Here is a 19,676-nt window from a genome sequence, read left to right on the forward strand (position 1 = left end):
TACCATTAGGCACCAGCCCCTTTAACAGACTTCTCAGGAGTATCAGGCCTCACATTACTAGCCTGACGCTTCCAGGAACAAAAGATAATAAAGCTTGAAAGGTTAAACACAAGCTGCATTATTAATTTTGCATAATAATGAGCTGCTTTGCATGCATCTCATTAGTACTTAACATGTTTTGCGCTAAAAAATTGTCTGTTAAGGGCAAATAAAACATGATTTTTGTGAATTATCTGGTAAAGTGCTTCATTCCCTTAATGTACATTTGTAATTTCCCTTCTGTGTTAGTACATTTTTGTTAGGACATTCCAATTAAAAAAAAAATGAAAGAATAATTAAGGACCAGACAGGCACTGTACAGACTTCCCCAGAACATTCTGCCAAATGCAGCGCAGTCATGACACATATTTCCTCTGCTACTCCCCTCTGGGTAAGAAAACTGTCAATCAGGCCTGTTTCCACGGAAGCCAACAATCCTGCCACTTTGTGAAAGCATCTCTCTGCTTACCTCCTATTTCGTTTAAGAGTGCCTTACACTGTCCGACTGATATCCCGGCACTCAGGTAGACACCTTGAATATTTCCACCAATGTTAAATCCAAATTGCATGCAGGACTGGACATCACTTAAGCTGTACCCTTCAAAACACAGCAGAATTCCATACATTATTGATATAGAAAAGAGAATTTTCAAGGGATCTTTCACAACATTTCAGTCTTTACCTATAACATCGTAAAACAGCAACCAGCTGAGCTTCTGGATATCCATTCTGTAGAGATGTGAAGCCCCACTATGGACTAAATTCAGAAATTGGCACTGAAAAAATTCAGCATGGAGCGCTATTCTATAAACACCGCCCCGGGTTTCAAGCTGTTTGGGGTCAGTGACCACTGGAGAAGTAAGGGGGGGAGGGGTCATGCCTTAATCCCTCCTGCAGACTTTTGGTCATATAGGGTAGTTTTTTGTGACTTAGCCTTGACAAACAGGTTTAGACAAAAATGTCTACTATTTAGCCCTGGTCGTTTTTGCTTTGTTCCATTACAGCAGAAAAACATCCCAAGTTTTGGGAACACCCAAATCCTGCCCCCAACACATCCCTGACACACCTCCTTCTGATCTGGACGCACTGCAGATGAACTGCCTAGAAAGATGTCTTTAAAATGGGTGTTGAAAATAGCGATTTGGGCGTTTTGGACCCCCCCCCCCCCCCCCCATCCATCTGTCGCTTTGTGCTGCTTTTTGGACATTTTTCAGTTTTGAAAATTTATTTATTTATTGCATTTGTATCCCACATTTTCCCACCTATTTGTGGGCTCAGTGTGGCTTACAATACATTGTGAATGATGGAAATACAATTTGTTACAGTACGATTATGGGTTACATTGTGAAGAGTTATGGGAAGACAAAGTCAAAGTCAAAACATCATTTGGGGAATAGAACAATGGAATGTAACAATGGGGAAATGATAGGGCGATAAACAATAGCAAGAGAACATTAGGGTATAACAATTTTATCTGTGGGTAGAGTTTTAAGTGTGGTGAAAATACGGGGGAAGAGAATTCAGAAGAGAGTGTATTGATGCATTTCTATTAGTGTGTATGGACCTCATGTGTTTTAATCTTTGCAATAAAATGAGCCCCTAAATCTTGTAAATTGCTAAAGTCATCTTTATTTACCAAGCTGCCTTGGTTTGGAACTCTTTGCCATCTACAGTTCACCAACAAAGAAGTAGTCTCCTATTTAGGCAAGCTTTAAAAACTTTTTTTGTTTGTAAAAAAATATATCTTGTTTAAAAATAGGATGATTCTTGGACTCTGTTCCAGTCATTCTTATTTGTAATCTGCATTGAACTTTGATGGTGCAGTGACGTTCCTAGGGGAGGGGGGCGGTGGGTGCGGTCTGCCCCGGGTGCACGCCGCTAGGGTGGTGCCACGTGCGCCTGTCCTTCGTTCGTTCCATGCTCCCTCGGCCCCGGAACAGGTTACTTCCTGTTCCGGGTCAGAGGGAGCATGGAACAAAGGACAGGCGCGCGCCGCACGCCCCCAGCGGCGTGCACCAGGGGGGTTTCTTTCGCAGGGGGGGTGTCCTTTTGCTGGGGGGGGGCACTGCACCCGGGGGGCGGGGTGCATCAGCGATCCGCCCCGGGTGTCAGCCCCCCTAGGAACGCCACTGTGATGGTGATAGCCGGCTATCAGACGTGAAATGTAATGTAATGTAAAAAATGGATGACATGGACCTGGCAGCTTCCATGTAGGGGTGTCGGCATCAGAACATAAGAGTAGCCATACTGGGTCAGATCAATGGTCCATCTAGCCCAGTATCCTGTTTTCCAAACAGTGGCAAATACCCAAATTGTGGCAACACTCCATACTACAAATCCCAGGACAAGCAGTTGCTTCCCATGTCTGTCTCAATAGCAGACTATGGACATTTCCTTCAGGAATTTGTCCAAACCTATTTTAAACCCAGATACGCTAACTGCTGTTACCACATCCTCCGGCAAAGAGTTCCAGAGCTTATCGTTGAGTGAAAAAATATTTTTAAAAGTATTTCCATGGAACTTCCTCGAGTACTAGTCTTGATACTTTTGGGACGAGTAAAAAATCGATTTACTTTTACTCGTTCTACACCACTGAGGATTTTGTAGACCTCAATCATATCTTCCTTCATCTGTCTCTTTTCCAAGCTGAAGAACCCTAACCTCTTTAGCCTTTCCTCATTTGAGAGGAGTTCCACCCCCTTTATCATATTGGTCGCTCTTCTTTGAACCTTTTCTAATTCCGCTATATATTTTTGAGAAATGGCGACCAGAACTGAACGCAATACTCAAGGTACGGACGCACCATGGAATGATACAAAGGCATTATAGTATTTTTGGTCTTATTCGCCATCCCTTTCCTAATAATTCCTAGCATCCTATTTGCTCTTTTGGCCGTCGCCGCACACTTTCATATGAAGTTGCCCCATTTTAAACATATACATGTAAGTGCCACCAATTAAGTAGTGAGGTTACAATTTTAATGGGGCTTTATTTTGGAGATAGAGAAAAGCTTAATCCCTCGTGTAAAGTCCAGGCCAAAATGAGCACTTTTTAAAGCCTGCCGTTGAGTGGCTGTAAAAGCTAATGTGACATCTTTTCCTCATACCCTTGTATTCCCTTTGAGAAACGGGGAATATTTGATGCTGGTTCCACCCAAGTCTAGCCCAAAGCTAGACCCTCAAAATCTCTAGGCAGTGTGGATTTCTGCGTGTAAATATTAGTTTTCTGACTTTGGCTTTTACACATGTGACCTGCTGCACAAAAAGTTACCAAAGTATAATCCTGCCAAATTTCAGCCTCAGGTATAGACTAATTACATCTTTAAAAAATGAGAAACCTTCATCAATAAAAAAGTAATTAACCCTAGAAATCACACATCCCACTAAAGGCACTTGCAGTTTGTAGGCTGTGGAATATCTAAATTGTGAAAAATATTGCATAGTCCCATTCTACTGACCCCATAGTACACAAAACTTTCAAAAATATAAGTTGCCCAAATTTACCCCTCCAAACTTTTATAGCCTTTATGTCTGTTATTTGTAACCCCACTTTCGGTACCTTTTCGCTCAGCAGGTCACATATGTTAAGGGCATTATTTGTAAATGGAAATCATGTATATGGCTTCTAAAATAAACCCCTCCCCTCACCCGATGTATCCAATGTAAAGAAAATGATGAATATAGAACATATAGGGACCCTTTTACAAAAGCAGCAGAAAGCCCAACATGGGCTTACCGCTCACAAAAAGGGAAGTACCACCAGGCTATCGTAGCAGCCCAGCAGTAGTTACCACCTCCAGCGCACACCATTTCTGCTAGTACAAAAAATATTTTTATTTTTGTAGTGCCGGTGTGCACTAGGGGCGTAGCCAGACTTTGTCGGGAGGTGGGTCCAGAGCCAACCCCCCTGCCATTTTTGACCTCCCCACCGCCAACACCACCTTTGACCCCCCCCTCCAGCACGCCAACCCTTTCGACCCCCTCTTCCCACCACCGCCAACCCTCCTCCGCCAGCCGAAGTCCTCTTCTCCGGCGTGGCCAAGTTGCTGATCTGCAAGGGCAGGTTTCTGTTTCTGTGAGTCTGATGTCCTGCACCTCAAGGGGTGGCGGTAAGTGCTCCCACCCAAAATGGGTGCACGGCAAGTGCTTCACTTACCGCACGTCCATTTCTTTAAAAAAAAACCTGCCTTTTATCCATTTCAGTAAAAGGGGACCTCAGTGTGCGTCAAAAACATGCACCAACATCGGCGCAGGCACCTTTTTGCCGCATCTTCGTAAAAGGACACCATAGCTAGATGTGCTTTGTCCATGTATGCAAGATATTACTTCATTTATAAAGAATATCAAGAAGGCGGACATATTTTTATTTACAAGAATCAGGGATGTCAGTCTTACTTGTACTTCGATAACAACTGAAAGAAAATCATTTGAAAAATTATCTCTTCAAAGGAAGAATAGTAAATGCATGGAATAACCTCCCAAAGGAGCTAGGGAACCAAAACCAGTAATTGAATTGCAAAAAAACACAGATGATACTTAGCAGCAAAGGAGGAAAGGACAATGCAAGAGGCATTAAATCAACCAACTAAATGGACCATGTGGTCTCTATCTGCCATTTTAGTCTCCATTTCTCTCTCTATATATAATTATCTCTAAAGAGTATGCTTTGTTATGACATTAGAATGGTACCACTAACCTTTATCTATCATTTCATTTAGAACAATTTGATTAGAGATAGCAAAGAAATATGCCATTTTAATGGATAAGAGCAAATATATCAATTAATGTTCTAGCTTGTATATTCTGTATTCTCTTCCTCTTTTCTTTTTACCAAGGACAAGTGAGACATGCTACTGGCAGGAAGCAGAGTCTGCTCACAATCCTCCCATTGTCTCCTTACTACTACTACTTAACACTTCTAGAGCGCTACTAGGGTTACACAGCGTGTACAAATTAACAAAGAAGGACAGTCCCTGCTCAATGGAGCTTACAATCTAAAGGTCGAAATGTCAAGTTGGGGCAGTCTAGGTTTCCTGAATAGAGGTATAGTGGTTAGGTGCCAAAGGCGACATTGAAGAGGTGGGCTTTGAGCAAGGATTTGAAGATGGGCAGGGAGGGGGCCTGGCGTATGGGCTCAGGGAGTTTATTCCAAGCATGGGGGTGAGGCGAAGCAGAAAGGGCGGAGCCTGGAGTTGGCGGTGGTGGAGAAGGGTACTGACCTCTACAAGCAAATAAAAGGAAATGCAAACTGGCCAGAAAAGATGAGCCTTAAAGAATATCAAGAAATGCCAGGAACAGTCGTAATGAGGAGAGGCATGGGGAAAAGTGATCATTATTTGACAAATTGCACTGATTTTATGCAATAATGATCAAGGTGTCTCCCATCCAAGAACAGAGAATTCATACAGAGGGTAAATTTATTAAAGGTGGCCTATATTGAGAAGGCACCTATTTTTAGCCTGTTCTGTAACGATACATAGGTGCCAAAAGGGGCTCCTTTTTGAAAGAGAAAATGTCCAAAAGTATCATAAAGCACCATTTGGACAGATTTCTTCTCAAAACATCCAAATCGGTATTTTTGAAACCTGTTTTGCAGATGTCATAAGTACATAAGTAATGCCACACTGGGAAAAGACCAAGGGTTCATCGAGCCCAGCATCCTGTCCATGGCAGTAGCCAACCCAGGCCAAGGGCACCTGGCAAGCTTCCCAAACGTACAAACATTCTATACATGTTATTCCTGGAATTGTGGATTTTTCCCAATTCTACTTAGTAACCCCTTTTTAAACTCTGCTAAGCTAACCGCCTTCACCACATTCTCCGGCAACGAATTCCAGAGTTTAATTATGTGTTGGGTGAAGAAAATTTTTCTCTGATTTGTTTTAAATTTATTACACTGTACTTTCATCGCATGCCCCCTAGTCCTAGTATTTTTGGAAAGCATGAACAGACGCTTCACATCCACCTGTTCCACTCCACTCATTATTTTATATACCTCTATCATGTCTCCCCTCAGCCGTCTCTTCTCCAAGCTGAAAAGCCCTAGCCTCCTTAGTCTTTCTTCATAGGGAAATCGTCCCATCCCTGCTATCATTTTAGTCGCCCTTCTCTGCACCTTTTCCAATTCTAGTACATCTTTTTTGAGATGCGGCGACCAGAATTGAACACAATACTCAAGTTGTGGTCGCACCATGGAGCGATACAACGGCATTATAACATCCTCACACCTGTTTTCCATACCTTTCCTAATAATACCCAACATTCTATTCACTTTCCTAGCCGCAGCAGCACACTGAGCAGAAGGTTTCAGTGTTTAGTATATGGCAAAGACCCAAGTAAGGGCACACTAAGGCCATTTTTCACTACAGCTTAGTAAAAGGACCTTTAGTTTCCTGGCTGTTACTTTCATAACGTGTCCCCATTGGGAAAAGGTGTCTAAAGTAGTGGATGCAAAATGCTGATTTTCTGTTCCATGAGTCCATAAGCAGACTGAGAAAGTTATATGTTTGAAAATCTAACTTTTTTTTTTTTTTTTTACTTTTTTTCACATAAAAGTATGGGATTTGGACTATTGTATAGGAGTGTGGTAGCCGTGTTAGTCCACTCTTAAGGTTATCAATAGAAATCAAACAAATAAAACATGGAAAAGAAAATAAGATGATACCTTTTTTATTGGACATAACTTAATACATTTCTTGATTAGCTTTCGAAGGTCGCCCTTCTTCCTCAGATCGGAAATAAGCAAATGTGCTAGCTGACAGTGCATATAAGTGAAAACATTCAACCATTACTATGACAGTCTGACAGGGTGGGAGGATGGGGGTGGGTAGGAGGTATGCATGGGGACATCAAAGCATATCATTGATATTCTAACAGGATGGGTGTGGATAGGTGAGGGGTGGGGTGATCAACAGAGACATACAGCTTTATGGTTTATAATGGGCTAGGAACCCCAGATCCTTGTTAAGTCCTTTCTGTTGGGTGTTAAAATATTCAATCATTCTGACTTCAAAGGTCTTACGTTCTTGTATGGTTTTAGAGTTACCTTTCAGGATTCTCACTGTGAAGTCACTGGTACAGTGTCCTGGTCCTGTAAAATGTTTGTTGCTATCACAAAATTCATTGAAACCTCTTTTTTGTTTGTTTCTGGTGACTTTAGTCACCTTTTCAGAGAGATGGTCATATTTGCACCCAAGGAAGGTTGAACGGTATGTAAAGAACAGCTTTCCTGGCAAAGCAAAATACCTATGAGATGCTGGATACAAATATAAACACAAACCTGATTGCTGAAGCTGTTCACTGTTCATAATTAAAGTATATTCATAGACGCCGCCGAGAACAGCTTCTGTGATGTAATGCGTTCCGTAATCCCTGAAGAGGTCTCGATATTCACCATAACTGTATTCCAAAGGCAACTGCTTTATTCTCTGGAAAAACTCATGATGAAGCATCAGATTCCTGCTTTTCAGTTTATATCGGGCCACTTGTAGGTCAGATCGAGCATGGATATATTTACTAGCCTAAAAGGAACAAAGGTCCAGGAAACTAGAACAGCTGCTCTGGGGAATATTTCTATTTCAGAAGTGTTTTGCAGTCTGTAATTTTTATTTATTTGTTTCAAATAGTGTCACCCTCTTGTGGCTGCCAATTATGTGTACGACCAAAATAATTATCTGTTGTGTTCAGAATTTTCAGAAATATTCTCAGTATTTTGGTGCTTTTGGTGTTTTAAATTTTTGATTTAATAACAAGAAACAATATGCATTTGAGATTTTGAATGCGCAAAAAATTATGCATGCATTAATTAATAGTTTAATGTACATTTAATAGATTTTGCACACCCCAAAGCCCGTTTACTAAGCCAGCCCAAACAAAATAAAACAAGATATTAAATAATTTTTCCTTGTACACCTCTACCAGCTTTTCCTTCCCCTACTACTGGGGTGGAAAGAAGTTGGGGAAAGGGGTTCTTCCAGTGGGCTTCAGAAGGGGATGGATGATCTTAAGGGGCTTTGGGAGGAGATACATACTCTTGGAGGCTTCAGGAGAAGGGTACATGATCTGGGGGGGGGGGGCTATAAGAGGAGGGTATATGCTTTAGAGGATCTATGGGAGGGGCGGATGCTCTTAAAAAGGGGCTTTGGGAGGAAGGTGGATGTTCTAGGGGGGATAGATTTCAAGACCTCAATTGAAAATACAATCACCGTTAAACGTTTTGATTGAACAACAGCTATAATAAATTGCACAGGGGCATACACATATTCAAGTAAATATATTGGTAAGAACACACATGCAAATTTAGCTCATGCATATTCATTGCATAGATGTTCAAAACCCAGCTGACTTGGAGGGGCATAATCGAAAGGGACGCCCAAGTTTTGTTGAGGACGTCCTCCTAAAACATCCCGATGGAGGGGCGGGGAAACCCGTATTATCGAAACAAGATGGACGTCCATCTTTCATTTCGATAATACGGTCGGGGGACGCCCAAATCTTGAAATTTAGGTCGTCCTTAGAGATGGTTGTCCCTAGACTTGGTCGTTTCTGATTTTCAGCGATAATGGAAACCAAGGACGCCCATCTCAGAAACGACCAAATGCAAGCTTTGCTCGTGGGAGGAGCCAGCATTTGTAGTGCACTGGTCCCCCTGACATGCCAGATACCAACCGGGCACCCTAGGGGGCACTGCAGTGGACTTCAGAAATTGCTCCCAGGAACATAGCTCCCTTATCTTGTCTGCTGAGCCCCCCAACCCCCCCCTAAAACCCACTACCCACAACTGTACACCACTACCATAGCCCTTACAGGTGAAGGGGGCACCTAGATGTGGGTACAGTGGGTTGCTGGTGGGTTCTGGAGGGCTCGCTGTTTCCTCCACAAACATAACAGGTAGGGAGGGGGATGGGCCTCGGTCTGCCTGTCTGAAGTGCACTGCACCCACTAAAACTGCTCCAGGGACCTGCATACTGCTGTGATAGACCTGAGTATGACATCTGAAGCTGGCATAGAGGCTGGCAAAAAATATTATTAAAGATATTTTTTGAGGGTGGGAGGGGTTAGTGACCACTGGGGGAGTAAGGGGAGGTCATCCCTGATTCTCTCCGGTGGTCATCTGGTCATTTAGGCCACCTTTTAGTGCCTTGGTCGTAAGAAAAACAGGACCAGCTAAAGTTGTCCAAGTGCTTGTCAGGGATGCCCTTTTTTTTCCATTATGGGTCGAGGACGTCCATGCGTTAGGCACGCCCAAGTCCCGCCTTCGCTACGACTCCGATACGCCCCCTTGAACTTTGGCCGTCCCTGCGACGGAAAGCAGTTGGGGACGTCCAAAATCAGCTTTCGATTATACCGATTTCGACGACCCTGTGAGAAGGATGCCCATCTTCTGATTTGTGTTGAAAGATGGGCGTCCTTCTCTTTCGAAAATGAGCCTGCAAGTGTCTTCCAGTTTTGGTAACCCCTGGTATAATTTTACATTTCATCTAGTTTTCTCTTGTCTACATTCAAACAGATATAAAATTCATGGGTAATATTTCTCTATGGACGTTACGTTAATTTTTAAAGTGAAAGTATTGTGTATACTTTCCCTTTCAAAATTCTATTGCCCTTCCCTCTGCCCCCCCCCCCCCAAAGAATGCTTCCCCCTACAGCAGATAAAATTATCCATGTAGTATGAGAACATGCTTGATTTTATCTGCATACAGGGAAGACAATTTTCTGCAAGCTCATTACTATGGGGAAACAGTGTTTTACCTGTGGAAACATCTTTCAAAATGTTTGCTTCAAGAAGCAGTCTCAAAACTATATAGCAGTCCTGTATGCTCCACTGCAAGGACAAAATTCTTCATAAGAAAAGCAACAAAAAGCACTTACTGTTCTGGAAAATTTTCTTGTCCTTTTAATAAACTTCTGAAATTTGCTGTCACTGTAACTGAAGCCCAGCTCAAATACTCCTGGTATTTTGAAGCCAAAACTGAAGCTGGTCTGTTTCATAAAAGCCTCGAATGTATCTTCTTCAAAGTCTGTGTAGGATTCGTATTCTGTCCATTTAAATACATATTTGCCTTTAGACTTTTAGAAAAAAAAAAGGCAAAAAAGTTAAGCCTTTTTATATAAACAGTATTTAACATTCACTGACTGGCATTGAATCATGGGGGAACTGGTATTAACTCACGGTCTATTACAGCACTTACTTCTGGAATGTAACTTTCTACATTGTATGGTTTTCGAAATCTGGTGTTGATAATGTAATGGGGTGCACATCCACCAGCGTAGTATCTGTGGTCCAAAACTAATCCTTCGAGAGTATTAGTGAAGATATTTAATCTGCAGAAAAGACAGGAAAAGGGTGTCATAGAAGTGAGAAGTTACATAAGTATTGCCAAACTGGGACAGACCGAAGGTCCATCAAGCCCAGCATCCTGTTTCCAACAGTGGCCAGTCCAGGTCACAAGTACCTGGCAAGATCCCAAAAAAGTACAATACATTTTATGCTGCTTATTCTAGAAATAAGCAGTGAATTTTCCCCAAGTCCATTTTAATAATGATCTATGGACTTTTCCTTTAGGAAGCCAGCCAAACCTTTTTTTAAACCTCGCTAAGCTAACCGCCTTTACTACATTCTCTGGCAACGAATTCCAGAGTTTAATTATACGTCGAGTAAGGAAACTTTTTCTCTGATTTGTTTTAAATTTACTACTTTGTAGCTTCAACGCGTGCCCCCTAGTCCTAGTATTTTTGGAAAGAGTAAACAAGTGATTCATCATGACTACGGTTCCACCCCACTCATTATTTTATAGACATCTATCATATCTCCCCTCAACAATTCAATAATCTAGGCACCCCATTTATACCACCACTACCACACATAAAAGTACAAAATGCTAGCACTTATGGGGTCGATATTCAAAGCAATTTAAATGGCCAGGAGAGGCTGAGAGACCACATATTTAAGCATACCCTCCACTCTTAAATTAAAGTCCCATGATCCAAGATGGCGACGGTCTGAGTCGCCCTGCCAGACGCGCACGAATTCTTTCTGAGCAAGCGGTGTTTAGCGGTCCCTTACCTGATTCTCGGAATGGGGAAAAGGAGAGGCAAAGTCAGGGAGACTCCCTCTCTCCCTGGCGGGTCAGACCAGCTTCGCCAGGCGAAATTGGAAGAATTCGCTGTAGCGCTGGGTCCTGGGAAAATTTCTACCCCCTCTGAAGAAGCCGGCATTTCAATGCTGGCTGTCAGTGTAGACGGGGCTTCCCTGAGCCCCGTTGAACGTGCGGCGCCCCTGCAACCAGGAAGTGAGCGTTTCCTACAGAGCCCTGATGCCCCAACCCGGAATGGAGAGTCGGGTGCACAGGGAGGGAGCCTGGTGGAAGCCGGTGGAAATCAGAATGCTGTCAGCATGGAAGCCCCAGTACCGATTTCATCTTCTGGGCTGTCTTCACAGACAGTGAGTACCCTGGAGCTTGCTGTAAATGCACCACTTCCTAAATTAACTGTTGGGAAAATGGAAAAGCCAGCCGTAGTGACATTAGAGTCACTATGGGATTTAACCTTTACAGCATACTCTTCCCTACAAACTATGGTGGTTAAAAATGCGGAGACTATAAAACTTTTGTCAGAAACTGCATTAACTCTTCACTGGCTCCCTATCCGCTTTCGCATCCTGTTCAAACTTCTTCTACTAACATATAAATGTACTCACTCTGCTGCTCCCCAGTATCTCTCCATACTCGTCCTTCCCTACACCCCTTCCCGTGCACTCCGCTCCATGGATAAATCCTTCTTATCTGTTCCCTTCTCCACTACTGCCAACTCCAGACTTCGCGCCTTCTGTCTCGCTGCACCCTACGCCTGGAATAAACTTCCTGAGCCCCTACGTCTTGCCCCATCCTTGGCCACCTTTAAATCTAGACTGAAAGCCCACCTCTTTAACATTGCTTTTGACTCGTAACCACTTGTAACCACTCGCCTCCACCTACCCTCCTCTCTTCCTTCCCGTTCACATTAATTGATTTGATTTGCCTACTTTATTTATTTTTTGTCTATTAGATTGTAAGTTCTTTGAGCAGGGACTGTCTTTCTTCTATGTTTGTGCAGCGCTGCGTATGCCTTGTAGCGCTATAGAAATGCTAAATAGTAGTAGTAGTAGTAGTAACTCAAATGAAAAAGACTGGCTCTCAAGCCGAGGAAGTGGAAAAACTTACTGAAAGAACCTTAAAGATGGAACTTGTGGGTCAAACTCTTCTTAAAGAAAAGAATTTCACTTCCCGAAGGCTGGAATATCTGGAGAACCAGTCTAGAAGACTTAATTTAAGGTTAATAAATTTCCCTAGCTCTCCTTTAGTCTCTCCAGTACAAATGGTTAAAAAATATTTTGTAGAAATTTTGGGTGTGTCTGATACATCACTTCCACCCATTACTCGTGCGTTTTATTTACAAACCGACCCAAGGGGAGTAGGAAAATTTCCTCAAGAGGGTGGAGAGATGAATTTAACTACTTTTTTGGAATCATCTCTGGAGGTCGTTACAAGGAGAGCTACTTTGTTGGTTACTTTTGCTTTGGAGATTGATAGGGATGCAGTTCTGAGACTTTCATTAAGACATTTGGATTCAAACTTTCTGGGTTCTAAAATAAGGATCTATCCTGATTTATCAAGAGAGACCCAAAAGCGGCGCAAGGCCTTTTTGGCTTTGCGCACAAGAACTTTGGCAACAGGAGCTAGTTTCCTGTTGAAATTTCCCTGTGTTTGCAGAATTGTATTTCAATCTAAACAATATCAATTTTTTGAACCTAAACAGTTGGAGGAGTTTATAATAAGTAGGGAGGAAATAAATGTTAAGGAATAATCCCATATGAACACTGATTAACCGGATTTGGTAGAATAACCCAAGACTAGGGCTTCGTTTATGTACTTCTTCTGATTTATTTCTTTTAGATTATTTGAAAAATCTTTCATCTTGGATCAATTTCTGTTAACTTGTGGTCGGTAGAATGTTTAAAATTAGAAATAAGGATGTATAATTTGGTTATATGATTTCTAAATTGTGTATTATCATTCATAAATGAGAAGTTATGTTTGTTAAAAGCTTAATAAAGAAAAAAAAAAATTAAAGTCCCATAAATCTTTCAACGTTATGTCCTGTTTTTCCTCTCTAGTTGGAGACACACTAGGTGATTCTGCCAATTGAAAAGCTATCGGCAGCTTGGTAAATATAATCGACGACTTAGCAGTTTCACCATATTCCTGAACTTGAGGCAGGGAAACCTCTTGGGAGTTTCCATCTTGACAGGACAAAGGAGGAAGAGGGGGAGTATGATCTGGTGGTGTACAGTGGATGCATAAAGTGGATTCTAACAAGTGGAGCCCCATTTTACATTGAACGTAAGAACGGAATCGAGACATCCAGGTCAGGATGTGCTTGAGTCTGGTGGTAGGGCCTTTTTTCAAATACCAGCAGGAGTGAATGTGTATTTGCCAGCCTGTGCAGCAGTAGCAGCCATTTTACAAATTTCGCATAGAAAAATTCAACAGCCCAATGGTGGTCAGGATGGCGTCTGATGCAGTCATGTGGAGCTGTCTTCGAATTTGGCTCAATTGGAGACAGTAGGGGCAACTCTAGTATGGGGAAGAGAAAGCTAAATGGGTGATATATTACTCGTTACTCACCTATGCAACCTCAGGCTCACAGCCGGCCCACAAAGCCTTCAGGATAGCACCTGGTAAAGAGGTTGGCGTTTTTGGGACAGCTCCAGTAGACTCAGAGCAAAGTGGAGAGGGGTCATCTCTCAGCCCCAAACAGTGAGTGGCTCCACCATGCCCCTGAAGTGCTTCATTTGCGGGAGTCCCTGCCTTGATGCTGCAAAGTTCATTGATGCTTAAGCCAAGGAAGGAGGAAGATCCCATGGGGTGTTTGACCATCATTAGGCCACTTCCTGGCAGTGGCATGGTTGCACTGCAGGAGCAGAGAACTTCACTACCGGAACAGTGGGGATAAACAGTATTTATTCTTTGATCTTAAACAATTGTTGTAGTTTATTATGTCAAAAGAAGAGCCCATGGTATCAATGACTGCTATCTCTAATGTTCCTGTTTAGTTCCGGCTGACGTAAAACATCTTTCCCATCCATATTGAGCTGTTTTGGTTTTTACTTATTTGAATTATTTCCTTGATCCTGGTCTAAATTTTCTTTGTTGAATTTTGTGGTCGAAAGTGATTTTTTTACCTTGTGAGGGAAAATGTTTTGATGATTATATATGTTAATTCCTTTCCGTTCGTTATTATATGATACATTTCGTTTCACAAAGCAGCACAGCGTTTTCTTGTGTACGATATCGTTGTTAGCAGCTTTAGTGCTTTTTTTCATCTGATCTACAAGGTACTTTTTTCTACAGATAATACTAGACCCCTGACGCAGGCCTCACGGCCGAAACACGTCACATGTCGGGTCATTTCTGCTACTGTCAATAAAGACCTTGTTCAGGAAGACACTCATTGTGAGAGGACTTTTTTGGATCCACTGTGTGTTTTGCCTTTCAGATGATATATTATAACATCTAATAAATATACAGTTATTTAAATAAAAAGAAAAAATAAACAGCCTGTATCCAGCAGCTTCTACGTGGAGGTGTCTGTTCATGGAAGTGGTGATGTCACCACATTTTGCAAATCTACATCTCTACGTGCTGACCAGGTGAGGAGACAATTTTAACCTGGTTTCATTCTGAAGAAGGAAATAAACTGCAAGGGATTAAGCAGAATGACTCCCTTAATCATAAGTACATAAGTAGTGCCATACTGGGAAAGACCAAAGGTCCATCTAGCCCAGCATCCTGTCACCGACAGTGGCCAATCCAGGTCAAGGGCACCTGGCACGCTCCCCAAACGTAAAAACATTCCAGACAAGTTATACCTAAAAATGCGGAATTTTCCCAAGTCCATTTAGTAGCGATCTATTGACTTGTCCTTTAGGAAACCGTCCAACCCCTTTTTAAACTCTACCAAGCTAACCGCCTTCACTACGTTCTCTGGCAACGAATTCCAGAGTTTAATTACGTGTTGGGTGATGAAAACCTTCTCCTATTTGTTTTAAATTTACTACACTGTAGTTTCATCGCATGCCCCCTAGTCCTAGTATTTTTGGAAAGTGTGAACAGACGCTTCACATCCACCTGTTCCACTCCACTCATTATTTATATACCTCTATCATGTCTCCCCTCAGCCGTCTCTTCTCCTCTATTTGCAACCAGAACAAAGTACTTGGTAATCTTGATTAAACTCTGAGTCCACAATCATCTCCACATAATCTCTTCAAATTTCTCTATCTTGTCCTGGGGTCATTCGCACATAAAATTAAAGTCCTACCAAAAGTGAGGCTCCCACTTCTCCCACCTGCGGTGTATTGCCCCCCAAGCATTCCTTCTTGTTCCCAGTTCAGGAACCTTACCTTGATTACTGTACAGAATTCTGGTTGCTTTATTTCAAAAAATATATAGTGGAATTAGAAAAGGTTCAAAGAAAGGCAACCAAAATCATTAAGGGGATAAAATTCCTCTCATATAAGTACATAAGTACATAAGTAGTGCCATACTGGGAAAGACCAAAGGTCCATCTAGCCCAGCATCCTGTCACCGACAGTGGCCAATCCAGGTCAAGGGCACCTGGCACGCTCCCCAAACGTAAAAACATTCCAGACAAGTTATACCTAAAAATGCGGAATTTTCCCAAGTCCATTTAGTAGCGATCTATTGACTTGTCCTTTAGGAAACCGTCCAACCCCTTTTTAAACTCTACCAAGCTAACCGCCTTCACTACGTTCTCTGGCAACGAATTCCAGAGTTTAATTACGTGTTGGGTGATGAAAACCTTCTCCTATTTGTTTTAAATTTACTACACTGTAGTTTCATCGCATGCCCCCTAGTCCTAGTATTTTTGGAAAGTGTGAACAGACGCTTCACATCCACCTGTTCCACTCCACTCATTATTTTATATACCTCTATCATGTCTCCCCTCAGCCGTCTCTTCTCCTCTATTTGCAACCAGAACAAAGTACTTGGTAATCTTGATTAAACTCTGAGTCCACAATCATCTCCACATAATCTCTTCAAATTTCTCTATCTTGTCCTGGGGTCATTCGCACATAAAATTAAAGTCCTACCAAAAGTGAGGCTCCCACTTCTCCCACCTGCGGTGTATTGCCCCCCAAGCATTCCTTCTTGTTCCCAGTTCAGGAACCTTACCTTGATTACTGTACAGAATTCTGGTTGCTTTATTTCAAAAAATATATAGTGGAATTAGAAAAGGTTCAAAGAAAGGCAACCAAAATCATTAAGGGGATAAAATTCCTCTCATATAAGTACATAAGTACATAAGTAGTGCCATACTGGGAAAGACCAAAGGTCCATCTAGCCCAGCATCCTGTCACCGACAGTGGCCAATCCAGGTCAAGGGCACCTGGCACGCTCCCCAAACGTAAAAACATTCCAGACAAGTTATACCTAAAAATGCGGAATTTTCCCAAGTCCATTTAGTAGCGACCTATTGACTTGTCCTTTAGGAAACCGTCCAACCCCTTTTTAAACTCTACCAAGCTAACCGCCTTCACTACGTTCTCTGGCAACGAATTCCAGAGTTTAATTACGTGTTGGGTGATGAAAACCTTCTCCTATTTGTTTTAAATTACTACACTGTAGTTTCATCGCATGCCCCCTAGTCCTAGTATTTTTGGAAAGTGTGAACAGACGCTTCACATCCACCTGTTCCACTCCACTCATTATTTTATATACCTCTATCATGTCTCCCCTCAGCCGTCTCTTCTCCTCTATTTGCAACCAGAACAAAGTACTTGGTAATCTTGATTAAACTCTGAGTCCACAATCATCTCCACATAATCTCTTCAAATTTCTCTATCTTGTCCTGGGGTCATTCGCACATAAAATTAAAGTCCTACCAAAAGTGAGGCTCCCACTTCTCCCACCTGCGGTGTATTGCCCCCCCAAGCATTCCTTCTTGTTCCCAGTTCAGGAACCTTACCTTGATTACTGTACAGAATTCTGGTTGCTTTATTTCAAAAAATATATAGTGGAATTAGAAAAGGTTCAAAGAAAGGCAACCAAAATCATTAAGGGGATAAAATTCCTCTCATATAAGTACATAAGTACATAAGTAGTGCCATACTGGGAAAGACCAAAGGTCCATCTAGCCCAGCATCCTGTCACCGACAGTGGCCAATCCAGGTCAAGGGCACCTGGCACGCTCCCCAAACGTAAAAACATTCCAGACAAGTTATACCTAAAAATGCGGAATTTTCCCAAGTCCATTTAGTAGCGATCTATTGACTTGTCCTTTAGGAAACCGTCCAACCCCTTTTTAAACTCTACCAAGCTAACCGCCTTCACTACGTTCTCTGGCAACGAATTCCAGAGTTTAATTACGTGTTGGGTGATGAAAACCTTCTCCTATTTGTTTTAAATTTACTACACTGTAGTTTCATCGCATGCCCCCTAGTCCTAGTATTTTTGGAAAGTGTGAACAGACGCTTCACATCCACCTGTTCCACTCCACTCATTATTTTATATACCTCTATCATGTCTCCCCTCAGCCGTCTCTTCTCCTCTATTTGCAACCAGAACAAAGTACTTGGTAATCTTGATTAAACTCTGAGTCCACAATCATCTCCACATAATCTCTTCAAATTTCTCTATCTTGTCCTGGGGTCATTCACACATAAAATTAAAGTCCTACCAAAAGTGAGGCTCCCACTTCTCCCACCTGCGGTGTATTGCCCCCCAAGCATTCCTTCTTGTTCCCAGTTCAGGAACCTTACCTTGATTACTGTACAGAATTCTGGTTGCTTTATTTCAAAAAATATATAGTGGAATTAGAAAAGGTTCAAAGAAAGGCAACCAAAATCATTAAGGGGATAAAATTCCTCTCATATAAGTACATAAGTACATAAGTAGTGCCATACTGGGAAAGACCAAAGGTCCATCTAGCCCAGCATCCTGTCACCGACAGTGGCCAATCCAGGTCAAGGGCACCTGGCACGCTCCCCAAACGTAAAAACATTCCAGACAAGTTATACCTAAAAATGCGGAATTTTCCCAAGTCCATTTAGTAGCGACCTATTGACTTGTCCTTTAGGAAACCGTCCAACCCCTTTTTAAACTCTACCAAGCTAACCGCCTTCACTACGTTCTCTGGCAACGAATTCCAGAGTTTAATTACGTGTTGGGTGATGAAAACCTTCTCCTATTTGTTTTAAATTTACTACACTGTAGTTTCATCGCATGCCCCCTAGTCCTAGTATTTTTGGAAAGTGTGAACAGACGCTTCACATCCACCTGTTCCACTCCACTCATTATTTTATATACCTCTATCATGTCTCCCCTCAGCCGTCTCTTCTCCTCTATTTGCAACCAGAACAAAGTACTTGGTAATCTTGATTAAACTCTGAGTCCACAATCATCTCCACATAATCTCTTCAAATTTCTCTATCTTGTCCTGGGGTCATTCGCACATAAAATTAAAGTCCTACCAAAAGTGAGGCTCCCACTTCTCCCACCTGCGGTGTATTGCCCCCCAAGCATTCCTTCTTGTTCCCAGTTCAGGAACCTTACCTTGATTACTGTACAGAATTCTGGTTGCTTTATTTCAAAAAATATATAGTGGAATTAGAAAAGGTTCAAAGAAAGGCAACCAAAATCATTAAGGGGATAAAATTCCTCTCATATAAGTACATAAGTACATAAGTAGTGCCATACTGGGAAAGACCAAAGGTCCATCTAGCCCAGCATCCTGTCACCGACAGTGGCCAATCCAGGTCAAGGGCACCTGGCACGCTCCCCAAACGTAAAAACATTCCAGACAAGTTATACCTAAAAATGCGGAATTTTCCCAAGTCCATTTAGTAGCGATCTATTGACTTGTCCTTTAGGAAACCGTCCAACCCCTTTTTAAACTCTACCAAGCTAACCGCCTTCACTACGTTCTCTGGCAACGAATTCCAGAGTTTAATTACGTGTTGGGTGATGAAAACCTTCTCCTATTTGTTTTAAATTTACTACACTGTAGTTTCATCGCATGCCCCCTAGTCCTAGTATTTTTGGAAAGTGTGAACAGACGCTTCACATCCACCTGTTCCACTCCACTCATTATTTTATATACCTCTATCATGTCTCCCCTCAGCCGTCTCTTCTCCTCTATTTGCAACCAGAACAAAGTACTTGGTAATCTTGATTAAACTCTGAGTCCACAATCATCTCCACATAATCTCTTCAAATTTCTCTATCTTGTCCTGGGGTCATTCACACATAAAATTAAAGTCCTACCAAAAGTGAGGCTCCCACTTCTCCCACCTGCGGTGTATTGCCCCCCAAGCATTCCTTCTTGTTCCCAGTTCAGGAACCTTACCTTGATTACTGTACAGAATTCTGGTTGCTTTATTTCAAAAAATATATAGTGGAATTAGAAAAGGTTCAAAGAAAGGCAACCAAAATCATTAAGGGGATAAAATTCCTCTCATATAAGTACATAAGTACATAAGTAGTGCCATACTGGGAAAGACCAAAGGTCCATCTAGCCCAGCATCCTGTCACCGACAGTGGCCAATCCAGGTCAAGGGCACCTGGCACGCTCCCCAAA

The 19,676-nt window shown here is 42.1% G+C and overlaps 1 protein-coding gene across 2 annotated transcripts in view; it reads right to left on the reverse strand.

The window, feature by feature from the left end:
- The window catches only part of LOC115472167 (complement component C8 beta chain-like), a 52,129-nt gene that overhangs the window by 14,859 nt on the left and 17,594 nt on the right, over positions 1–19,676 (reverse strand). For both annotated transcript variants that reach the window (XM_030206318.1, XM_030206317.1), the window contains exons 5-8: positions 10,229–10,361; positions 9,909–10,106; positions 7,318–7,558; positions 509–637 (exon numbers count right to left, since the gene is read on the reverse strand). In XM_030206318.1, the coding sequence (XP_030062178.1) occupies positions 509–637; positions 7,318–7,558; positions 9,909–10,106; positions 10,229–10,361 (701 nt within the window). The remainder of the gene's footprint in view (positions 1–508; positions 638–7,317; positions 7,559–9,908; positions 10,107–10,228; positions 10,362–19,676) is intronic.

This window comes from Microcaecilia unicolor, chromosome 6 (assembly GCF_901765095.1).
Source record: "Microcaecilia unicolor chromosome 6, aMicUni1.1, whole genome shotgun sequence".
In the NCBI taxonomy this organism is placed as follows: Eukaryota; Metazoa; Chordata; class Amphibia; order Gymnophiona; family Siphonopidae; genus Microcaecilia; species Microcaecilia unicolor.